Below are 12,536 nucleotides of genomic sequence, written 5' to 3' on the forward strand. Positions count from 1 at the left end.
CAGGGTTTACATATACACGGCCAACTGACAGGCAGGCAGGTGGGTAGGCTGGGAGATAAGGTGGTGTGGTAGGAAGGGTGGCTGGGGGAGTTGGTGGTTGATTTGGTAGGAAGCTTGGGGATACTAAATGAGGTGGTGAGATGGATGACAGATCTGTTAAATGGAGATGATAATGGATGAGTAGGATCGAAAGCAGGAAGTAATACAGGTAGGAGAAACGTTAGGAAGCGAGGTAAATTTAGGCTGGTCGATGGGAAAGACAGAGTTGATCGTCAGGTCGCATAAAGGGTGGTAGATGTGCTAAGCGGGGATGATGCTAGGTGTGGTTAGTACAACGATGGATTTGAAAAATGGTGTGAAGGAGAGTTGGTAGGAATGTAAGTGGTTTGTTAGAAAGGATGCAGTAGACAGGCAGAGGTGGTGGAAAGGGTGCCATCTGAGTTAAGCGGAGACGGCTGGCAGTTTGTTATAGACGAGGATTGGTAGTTTGGCAGGCGAGATGGCAGGTGGAAGGTTGGTCCGTCAAACTGTTAGAGTTCTGTTGAAGATCGTGTAGAAAGGGAAGGCAGATGTTTTGACAGAAAATTGCAGGGTAGAGAGAGTATAGACCAGGGGTGGCCAGACTTTTAGAATCCGAGATCTACTCTAAAGACTGAAACTCTTTTACGATCTACCATATTACATAATGACATAATATTATTACGTCAACTGGGGAAAAAAAAATTCAAATAGCATAGTACTAAAAAAAAATAATCAGTTCAAACTAAATTAAGAAAAAAAAGAATCAGTTGATACTAAATTTTACCAAAGTTTTTACCTCATCCTACCTATGAAAGGACTCTTTCACCAACCTTATTGCGAAATTGATGCATGACACTGCATATCTTGTGATAATTTACTGAAGGAGGGTTCATAACTACTGAGGCACAAGTGGAGGCAGTATTTCAAATGTTCATCGGTTAGGCGGCTTCGGTATCTTGATTTAATTATCTTCATTTGGGAGAAGGCTTCTTCACAGAGATAAGTTGACCCAAAAAATGCAGTCAACCGAAGAGCTATAGATCTCAATCCTGGGTACTGTTCTTCATGCAGTTGATTCCAGAAGTTTTTCTCTGAAGCTCTTGCTTTCAAGGGAATATCAGATTGAAGCTTCAATATTTCTTCCTCCAAATCTGATGCATTCATGTTGAACAAAGAGGAGATAATTGCAGAAATTTCTTCAATATCAACTTCAGCAAATGGATGTGACATAAAAACCAGGATAGGTTCAAGCTGCTTAATATCCTGGAATCTTCTTTCTGGTTCTCCCCAAAGATTCTGTATTTCAGTACAAAATGTATCGTATGTGCAGTTGCTTTCATCACGGCTTTCTACAGCTTTTTGTAAATTAGGAAGTTCTTCAAATTTCCTCTTCCTAGCTGAGATTTTAGAAATTTTAGCTTTGATTTGAAAGCATTTACGGAACTAACTGAGTAATGGTTTTATCCTTGCCTTGAAGCTGAAGGTTGAATGCATTACAATGAGCTGTTAAATCTGTCAAGAAAGCTAATTTTAACAACCATAGTGCTTCATGCAGCGGATATGTACTTTCTCCAATTGATTCCAGGAACTGAATCACTTCAGGCAACAAGGACTGGAATCTTTCTAAGAACTGTCCCCGACTAAGCCACCTGACATCAGTGTACAATAGCAGGTCTTCATACTCAGCCTCATTTTCCTCCAGCTGAGTTCGGAAGAGTCGTCTCCTTAAGCTCCTTGCTCGAACGGAATTAACAATCTTGGTGGCAATGTTCATGACATCTGCCATGTTCAAAACTTTAGCACACAGTGCATTCTGATGTATGACACAATGGACTGTTAAAAAATCAGGAAAATCTTCATTTTTTTGGCGGAGTGCTAGAAACCCATTGTTCTTACCGACCATGGATGGGGCGCCGTCGGTTGCAATGGATACTAGTTTCTGTAGCGGAAGGCTTGTTTTCTTGGCAAAATGAAAAAAATGTTGGTAAATGTCCTCACCTTTAGTTGTCCCTTTCACAGGAATCACAGTTAAAAACTCCTCCTTGTGACTCATATCTGAGAAAACCATTCTTATGAACACAATTAGCTGAGAAGTATCCACTATATCAGTCGACTCATCGAATTCCAAGGAAAAAAAACAACAGTTGTCTATGTCCATTTTCAGTTTGTTTTCCAAGTCTTCACCAATTCCCTCCACTCGTCTTGTCACAGATTGTCGAGATAGAGGCATGTCCTTAATTGCTTGCATGATTTCACTTTTATTCTTTAATTTGTCAAATAAAACATTTCCAGCCTCAAGAAAAACTTGCTTCACCATTTCCCCATCTTGAAAAGGTTTCTTGTGTTTCACTAACACATTTGCAATACGAAAGGATGCTTCAGTTCCTGCTTGGGACTGTAAAAGAGGTTTAGCAAACAAATGTTGTTGTGCTCCTAATTGAGCTTTCAATTCTCTCACTTTAATTTTCCTTATCTCAGTTTTAGGAGGAAAATCAACATCATATTTCTTGTGTAGGCTTGAAAAATGTCTCTCTAAATTTCCTTTCTTCGGCAGAGCAATGCTAGCACGGCATATCAAACAGATGCATTTGTCTTTATACATTGTAAAAAAGAAATCATGCTCCCACTCTTCATGAAAGTGGTAGGTTTTCGGTCTTTTTGCTCCACTCATGTTCAATTAATTCAGTTTATTATAATCACAGTAATTAATACACCACACTCGTGCAACTGTGTAACGTCCCGTTTGTATGTATGCTCCAACACTACTGACACCGCGCGTTTATGACTGATGCGAGGGAAGAGTCAAGAGACAGGAATGTGTCACGTACAACTTGCGCACTGTTGCCATGTTGGCGAGCTGAGCAGCTGATGCCAAGTCTTATGGGGGAACGGCGATCGACCAAACAAGTGGCCGCGATCGACTGGTAGATCGCGATCGACTGTTTGGCCACCTCTGGTATAGACTGTACCCATATATTATTCTCTCCGACAAGGAGAGTATGTATTAACCCAAGCTTGTTTGTTTGTTTGTTTGTTTTTGTTAGGAGGATTACTCAAAAACTAAGAGAGAGATTTGGACCAAATTTGGTGGGTAGATAGCCCATGTCCCAGGGAACAATCGATTAACTTTTGGGACCGATCAGGATCGTATTATATATTCTGGATCCGGAAAATACTTTTTGCGATACCCTAATCAGTGATGAGAAAACCTAACCCATTAAGAAGAGCGGTTTGGAAATTACGTTGCCCTTGTCGGAGAGATACGCTACACTGAGTGCCCCTGTAGTTCAGGATGGTATTACAGGTTGATACAGGGGGGGTTTCACAGTCCCTCCGTGCGAAAGTGGATCTGTCACATCGACCTTATCAACGTTGCCTTTAAAGGACATGGACACGCTGTATAAAATGCATCAAGTTTTTTGCAGGTTCGCGAACGTAGCTCCAAACATACCTAACGATGTTTACAGACAGCGGCGCGGAAGACTACTGTAAAATCCGAATCTGAGGAGAGAGCAGGTACTAGCAGTGTCAGAAGAACAGCAAACTATAAATACATGGGAAGAGTAAAGAGGCTGTCAGGTACAGGCGATGAGTATGTAGATGGGTTTGTGCAGAATGTTGGTAATCAGGGTGGGTGGCTGGAAGGAAAGTTTGTAGGCGTAAACAGACTGGTGGGCGCGAAAGGCATGTAAACGGGTCGGATGGTACAATCACACAAATGTATCTCTCAGGTTTCCATAAAATGTACAACTTTGGGTATCGACCTAATGAAGCGAGGATGCATCCCTTCCAGCCTCCTTGAATATCACTGGTAAGTTTAGCAATATCCCATTACGTTTTGACACGGTTCCAAGACGGTGTGCTGGAATACTGACAGCAACAATGTTCAGACCAACATAGATGTTCAATAGGTAAGGCAGAGGTATGGAGGCCTGGCAGTCGGGGACTCAGCTGAGAATGGTCGCAGGTCAGTCTGATTTCTGAGAGAGAAAAAAAAGAAAGAAAGAAAGGAAAAAAAAAAGTGCTCCATCCACATTCATGAACACATTAATGCTCCCGCTTGTCCCATATAATTTTTTTCCCAGTGATGAGTGTAGGCGGTATACTGTACTGTAGGTGTACTGTTGAATCAGGGATAGGGCAAAATTTGGATCATAGGTCTAAATATGTCGTAAATATATCAAGTTTGGGCATAAATAACTATCGTGATAAAACTGCAGGCATAGAAAACGACGTAGTAAAAAGAAGACTAATGACGAAAACATTGATAACGGTGAAATATAGGTAATGCAGTGACCAGTATTTTAAAAGGAAGGGTAGTGAATGTTGCAGTGGCACAGTAAATATCAGAGGGTTCACAGAGCAGTAGGTCAGCTGTGACTGTGGTGGAGGTGGGTCTGCTCGGAATACTAATCTGCTTTACAAGATTTACCACTGACTATACATCATACCAATTAATCTGGCCAGGCATGTATGGCACACTGTTCATGCCGAGATTCTGATTGACTGGAGGTGTTTGTTCGATTTTGTTGTTGCTAAAACTGATACTCTTTTTATTATCAGATGTGATACTGAGTTTGTCGACAATACAATCGTCAAAAGCAATAAGAAATCCGTTACATACTTAACAACAATGAAATTATCGTAGGAAGACAGATATTGAGTCAACAAAGTATTATAACAGTCCAAGTCAAGGTCAGCATTCGAACAATTCCTTTAAATCTCCAACACTTCGTAATATAACAGAAAATTAAGGAACCCTGCTTAATCTAAGCGTTGGTATAACACACATTTAAATTTTAAGATCAGTCCGCACCCTTAAATCGTGCCACAACTCTGAATAATTAAAAATTCTAATGAAAAGACGAGTTCTGCGGGGAGGGAGGTTTGAAAAAATCGCGAAAAATCAAAGTAGGCTAAAAGAATACTATTTCAATATATATCCTCTATTATCACAGTACGGACTGATCTTAAAATTTAAATGTGTTATACCAACGCCTAGATTAAGCAGGTTTCCTTAATTTTCTGTTATATTACAGAGTCAGAGATTTAAAGGAATTGTTCGAACGCTGACCTTGATTAGACTGTTATAATCCTTTGTTGACTCATATCTCTATCTTCCTACGAAAATTTCATTGTTGATAACTATTTAATGGATTTCTTATTGCTTTTGACGATTATATTGTCGACTAACTCAGTATCACATCTGATAATAAAAACGAGTATCAGTTTTAGCAACAACGAAATCGAACAAACATCTCCAGCCAATCAGAATCTCTGCCGGAACAGTGTTGCCATACATGCCTGGCCAGATTAATTGGTATGAGGTATAGTTGCGTGGCTTCAGTTGGGGCTTTCCATTATTTACTGGAACCAGGTAAATAACTAAGCGGATTAAATAACCAAGTGGATATGATATTAAATCAAAGTATAGTATGGCGGCACAATCTGTCGTGGAACCAATTTTAGCAATCAGGGATTCAAAATTTACTCTTAAGAGATGACTAGCCTCGAATTTATGGTCTCGGCTCAGTAATAACATACACAAGAAACATGAATGCATCTTTTAAAAGATTGAATGTTACGGCTTTGATACAGTTATTAATTACACTAAGGAAAACTTTACCATAATCATACCTTTTAATTCTTATATACGTATTCCCAAGTTATCGGGTGGGATGAGTTTCTTCTAGTATGTATTTTTCTTTTCTTTTCTTTTCTTTTTCTACATTTTTTTCACCTTTATCCAGTATTTAAGTTTTCTTTAGTTTTCAAATTCACAGTCTGATATTGGTTTAAACATTAATTTCGATCTTTCTGCAATTTCATTCATTGACACTTTTTAAACTGATCAGGACTGCCACCAATATCCCGTTATCCCCCAAATAAATGATCTTGTTACGATAATGAAGGATTAAATTGCATTATATTCTCTGCATAGTTGAAAATCTTACCATTACCGTACGGGTTAAGGAACGTTGTGGTCACCCTGTAATTCTTTCTTCAACCATTAAGCACTTATTTCTGTTATGATTCCACCTATTCCAACTTCTAACCCTCGCCATTAAAGCATATTGAAACTGTTTATCATGTTCCAGCTGCGGTAACAGACTTAAATCCTTCAAACTAATACTTTAAATAATTGTGACCTTTCCCAAGCTGAATAAATATCTTAATTATAATGGAGATAAATACGTCATCTTAGTGAAGTGGGAAATTTCGAACGCACTGAAACTAATACATGATTTTTCAAACAGGGCACAGGACAGTGTTTCAAAGTTCTTCATGTGCTCAAAATAAAAAGCATAAGTGACTTTTTTTTTTGGTTTAATCACATGATACTGCTCCTGGTAGGACACCAACTGAATGCACCGTCAGTGTCCACACAAAGGTCATGCAGATGGAGAAGCATTTGCAACACCAGAACTGAAGGGTCCCACTCCTCCCTTGTATCCCACGATGGACCCAGCTTTCACAGTCTGTTCCATGAGGCCCAGCAGTCTTACTAAGAGGAAAACACCACACACAAGCACACACACACACACACACACACACACACACACACACACCACATACAAGTATCGAAGGGATTTTATCTGCGAAATATTTCACTTCATGTTACCTGTTTCCCCTTACATACTATGAGTTCTTATGCGTCTAAATTAGGGAGAATAAATAATTAATAGTGGTTTTCTTGCTACGCCGTGGTGTGACGTTGTAAGGCTAGGAGGAGAATTTACGATCAATTTCCTGTCGTTATTAAGATGAACTTCCGCTGGAAGGACAAGGAAAGGGAGAGAACAGAATCATCCCATGTTTGTCAAAGTTAGCATTTAGTTATGACAGGGAGCTGAATTAAAAAAGAAAATCTTGGTTATGGTGGGGCGGTGTGTTATGGCTGGTGTACCCGTGTTGCCTGCCATACCGTGGTCGCTGATTTCCATTCTGTGTACAATTTTTGAACATTCTAGTCTAGGAAAGTATAGGTCAGTTTAGGTTTGTTGTCTTAGTATCAGGTTAGGTTCGTTTATTGTTAGGTTAACCTGTTTAGTTAGGTCACGTTAGATATGATTATGTCAGGTTACAGCAGAAGAAAAAAAAATGAATTGTGATCATCCGGGGAAAATGAAACTCAGCTGGTAGTGCAAAGATGGTATACAGAACGTAAATCTGGGCCCGGGTCAAAACACCAAAATGTCCACCAGGTTCGCATCCAACAACGGCCAAACCGTCCTTGACCTTCCACCTCTTAAAATGTCGGAAAATAGCCTGTGTGGTAGGTTGTGGGGCTGGCATTTTACCACATTATTGGGTTCTTGAATCTGCTTTGTTATGGAGGCGGCGGGATGCATCGGAACGCACCGCCAATAATGGAAATTTGCATACTCAAGCAAGACCGCCCGACAAAGGTGTCTAGATAGTTACACTGACAATACGGAGCAGATATATGCACATAGGTCAGCTCATCCTTACCCCCGATAGTGAACTCCTCTTGCTTGAAAGAAAATGGTGCGCTCAGATGTTAAGCAAGAAGATTAAGGAAAGACAAAGATAACAGAGGGTACAAAATAAAAGAACATTAATGCGTAAAAGGTATAATCATCAGTATAACCTTCTTTCCTATAGAAATGGAAATGCTCCGATAATTACCAGTCAACACAATTTTTCTGGCACAAGGTTTTCCAATGGATTTTAGCTAAATCTGGGGTGCTGAATCCAAATCTGGCATTAGTTTTTGTCTATCACATCAGGTTTTTGAAATATGAAATGTTGTATTTTCACAAGAATCGGCAATTTCATGCGTAACAGAAGAAAATTAGTCATATTTAGAAACATTTTCTACTACACGATATGTTGTTCTAAATTAAATGAGTCTTAACACAAAGTTGTGAGAGTAAGTCCACATTAGCATGTAAGAATTAAGTGTGAAAATAACAAAATATGTACAAAAAGTCTATTCCATGTGGTCATATTACAACTGCATAAACTTCCTTTTCTTTGACGATCTCTGATGTACAGCTTCTGGAATGTCTCTTATCAAGCTCCAGCAATAATCTGCCATCATGTTTGAATCCCATCGGCCTTGGTAACGTTCTTCCATTATGTTAATGTATTGGTGAAGGTCGCAAGGTGGGTTTGGTTATTAATTGTGGAAAAACTGAAATAATCAATATGAATATGGAAAATGCGCAGGAATGTGTAATTGAAGGTATGGTTGTAAAGCAAGTTGATAGGTTTAAATATTTAGGTACTTATTTAGCCAAGGATGGTTCTTTGAACTTTGAATTCCAGGAAAGGTTAAAGAAGGCTAATCAGGCAATGGGAATGCTTAAAAATATTTGGAATAATAACAATTTCTCTGTGCATACAAAAATCAAAATTTATAAGGTAATGGTTAGGAGTATCTTAATTTATGGACACGAGTCTTGGTACAGCACAGTGACTATGGAAAATAAATTCTTGGTGTTTGAAAATAAAGCACTTAGAAGAATATTAGGAGTTAAGTGGTGGGAAAGGATACCAAATAGTAGAATTAGAGAAATAACGGGAGTGCAGCCGATCGATGAATATGTTAGATTCTCACGATGGAAGTGGCTAGGACATGTGTATAGGAGACAGGGAATAGTACGAGGTACACCAGGGTGGGTGGCACTTGGTAGGAGAGGTAGAGGAAGGCCAAAAGAGACGTGGGTGAGGACAATGAGACGGCAAGCTGGAGATGAGTGCTGGGGAGATCTTGAGGAGTTAGCACAAGATAGGATGTGGTGGTGTGAGTTCATCGAGGCCCTATGCATCCCCGAGGGTGCCACAGGAAATGATTGATTGATTGATTGATTGATTGGTGAAAGCGTTCACCCTGCTCTTCGCTCACGTCACCCAGGTTCTCTGGGAATTCGCTCAAGTGACTGTGTAAGTAGTGCACCTTGACGCTCATTCTACATCCAAGTGCTTGCAAACTCAAAAGCAGCTCCTCAACAATCTCTTGATAGTTGTCAGCTTTCCTGTTCCCAAGGAAATTCAGCACCACATCAGAGAATGCATTCCAAGCTCTAGCCACAGGCGCAGTCATTGTTGTAATAAAATGTGGATCCCTGAGGAGTGTTCGGATTTGAGGTCCATCAAATATTCCTGCTTTTTTCTTCTCGTCACTGAGACTAGGAAAGGTTGAACATATATAACTGAAGCAGTTTCCATTGTGATCAAGAGCTTTGACAAATTGTTTCATCACACCAAGCTTTATGTGCAGTGGGGGAAACACAATTTTTTTCCTATCAACCAGTGGGACATTAATGATGTTCTTGTCACCAGGCATCAAAGTATGTATTGGTGGCCAGTTCTTTTTTCTCCGATGGTCTGCTGTAGCCCTACTGTCCCAGTAACACAGGAAACAGGGGTATTTTGTATATCCTCCTTGCTGGCCTAGCAGAAAGTTAACCATTTTCAAATCAACACATATTAACCATCCATGAACATGGTACTGCAACTTCTCCAGAACAATCTTGATGTTGGCATACTCTTCTTTAATTTTTAGGGAGTGTCCTATTGGGACCGAACCATATATGTTTCCATTATGAAGTAAAACACATTTCAAGCTCCTTTTAGAACTGTCAATAAAAAGTCTCCACTCACCTGAATCATATGCCGGCAGTCCCATAGCGAGAAGAAGCCCTTAAACATCATTACAATAAACAAGCTGACCATCTGAATGGAAGTACTTCCGCAGTTCTGCTTCTCTGTCGCGATAAAAGGAGACACTAGTGCCAAGTTTAAGCAGTCTTTTCTCTTGCAGCCTGGAAGCCAACAATTCAGCAGACTGCTTAGTCAAATACAAATCTGACTAGATCATTCAATTCAGGCTGACTAAACAGAGAAGGCTTATCACAATCTGCATCAGATGGTTTAAAAAGATCAGTCTCTTCATCTTCATCAGTAGTAGTAGGTGATTTGAGGTCTTCATCATCAATCTCTGGCAGCTCAGTAAATACAGGCACAGGTATTTCCTCACAATGTGAAACTGGTCGAATGGCTGATGGGATATCTGGGTATTGCAAGTGTTGTTTGTTTTTCTTATTGAATCCTTTAACATTGACAAGGAAGAAGTAACAGTTCTCCAAATGGTTTGATGGTTCTCTCCAAACCATTGGCACACCAAACTTGAGCTTAGCATTCTTTCCTTGAGACCATGGTCGCAAAGTTTCAACACAGGTTTTGCACACTTTATGAGGAGTCCAGCTTTTGTCCTGGTCTCCAAGTGGTACTTTAAAGTAGGCAAGATACACTCTCTTGACAAAGTTATTGATGTTGCGCCTTTGAGTCTGCAATGTGAAGTTTCCACAGATGTAGCAGAAGATATTTGGGTCATTACAACACTTCCTTCTTTGGGATATTGTAGCCACAGCTAAATCACAGTAGTACAATACTGTTTTTGTATCAACAACCAGTATTCTATGTAGAATGAGACAATCAGCTCATACCTGAAAAAAAAAAAAAAAGTGTTTTTAAAGCACAATTCTGAATTAACATGTTATCTAAAATCAGCATGACAATCTGCAGCCAAAAATCCTGCAAATATTTGTGAAAAGCTAATTTACGGTAAAATCCATAAAAATTGGGTATATACCGATAGCATAGAAGTGTGATGTGATAGAGAAAATCTGAGATCAGATTTGGATTCAGCACCCCAAAATTAGTCTAAAACTGCTCTAACATCCCATGACAGAGAGAAAATTTTTGTTGTTGTTGACCAGTGTATAATGGATTTGGAAAGTAAACTATCTCAGGAACTACCGAACAGAATGCCCAGTAAACAGGCCACAAAGCCATTCTCTGCCCCACCTCACTGACCAAATGATCCACACAAAAATCGCTCTTCATGATGCCTGTGGGAGAGAGACGATTTCGTAAATTGCCAAGCTGCCAAGACGGGTGCAACTTTTGCCATTCACATATTAAGTTAATTAACTGTATCTTACGAGATATAATTTAACTACATTAGTGTGTCTTGTGACCTTTGTTAGATATATATATATATATATATATATATATATATATATATATATATATATATATATATATATATATATGTATATATTAAATTTCATAAGTGTGCACTGGAGTTAAATAATTATTCAGACTATACAAGTGTGTCTTGTTTGACAAGGCAGCAAATTTTTTCGAAAGACTGACTTACTCCATCAGTGAAATTGGGCTTATTGTGGGGATACCGTAGTTTCGGCCCGACTCGGATCCTCTTCTGGTATACTAAACGAAGATAACAGTGTGCAAAGAAATGAAAATAGTTCGTATATAAGTTCTGGGGATGATCAGACTGGTGGGCTCGTTCGTTTCCCCTCCATCCCAGTTAATCTAACATTTCAATTGGGTTAGGTGAATATAAACGAACTGCAGTGGGTCATTGCCTGGACTGGGACTTGAACATATTTAATGATTATTTATCTTTAAGGTTTTAATACCACGTCGAACTTTTTCTTTTATTCCCACTATCTTTAGATTATTTCATTTCAGTTTTAGGAAAATTGTCGCAGTAGACGATTGTAAGTAATACTAAGAGAACTCTCCCTAACGGCAAGTAAAATAGTCAGGTGAAAGCAAGAGTAAAACGAAAAAGATATCTTTGGGCTCAAGGCGTTAATGACAGTCATACAGTCGATATTCAGAAACCTAAACCCTCTTCTTTTCATTATACAATTTATACTGAGAGAAACATGAGTGCTGTGTCTTGCGAAAATCTGAGAACATGTCTGAGCATACAACACCTTGTATTTAGGACGATAACTCATCCTCCACTAAAAAGGCTGCTGCCAGTTTAAAACCAGATATTCTAAGGACGTAGTACTTTGTGAACTTGAGAAAAAGTATACTTAATACCTGGCAAAAGAGACTGTGGATGACATGGGTATGTAACAGGAAAAGAATGGCTGAGAAACATGTACATAATCTATCCAACACCACGATTTCCCCTTCTTTTTACAAACTGGAGACAAATCTAATTTTAACCTGAACACAAAAACAGTTACACCGTTACTCGCCAGTTTTTTGTTTTCCCCCAAACTAGCAAGTCATTATTCTAACCAGACGCCTCCCTCACCGCCACACACTACCACCACACACAACCAACACACACTGCCACCCCACCACTATCATTTCCTCCATCATCACCACACACACAACACCCTGCCTTACAATACACCCACCACCACCACCACCACACCACCACTATTACACTAACTCCCTCTTGCATCAACACATCACCCCACAGTCACTATCACGCTATCAGTATTTCCCTCAAACACACCACCACACACTGCAGTACAACCAATACCACTACTGTTTCTTCACTCACCGTCACACATTACATTAAACAAATTTAACTCTCGCCACCTTACCACTACTGTCACACTACATCTCTCTCTCTCTCTCTCTCTCTCTCTCTCTCTCTCTCACCACCACTGCCACCACATCTTCTATGAACACCCCAACCACACCATCACATC

General features: G+C 39.5%; 1 protein-coding gene across 1 annotated transcript; it reads right to left on the bottom strand.

Moving 5' to 3' along the window:
* Window positions 1–852: 852 nt before the first annotated feature.
* LOC145418393 (general transcription factor II-I repeat domain-containing protein 2A-like) lies at window positions 853–9,091 on the bottom strand. Its single transcript, XM_080286795.1, has 3 exons — window positions 8,894–9,091; window positions 1,588–1,834; window positions 853–1,418 (listed from the first exon to the last, which is right to left on the bottom strand). The coding sequence occupies exons 1-3, from the start codon at window positions 9,089–9,091 to the stop codon at window positions 853–855; spliced, it is 1,011 nt and encodes a 336-aa protein (XP_080142921.1).
* Between the last annotated feature and the right edge of the window lie 3,445 nt (window positions 9,092–12,536).

Source organism: Coenobita brevimanus, chromosome 114 (assembly GCF_032717465.1).
Source record: "Coenobita brevimanus isolate Jiangsu-jjx chromosome 114, ASM3271746v2, whole genome shotgun sequence".
In the NCBI taxonomy this organism is placed as follows: Eukaryota; Metazoa; Arthropoda; class Malacostraca; order Decapoda; family Coenobitidae; genus Coenobita; species Coenobita brevimanus.

Coding starts and splice junctions, on each gene's coding strand:
- LOC145418393 (XM_080286795.1), bottom strand. CDS start 9,091: ATGACTGCGCCTGTGGCTAGAGCTTGGAATGCATTCTCTGATGTGGTG. Junction 1,835..8,893: donor TCCCAGAGAACCTGGGTGAC/GTGAGCGAAGAG, acceptor GTCATACATCAG/AATGCACTGTGTGCTAAAGT. Junction 1,419..1,587: donor CCTGGAATCAATTGGAGAAA/GTACATATCCGC, acceptor CTAAAATCTCAG/CTAGGAAGAGGAAATTTGAA.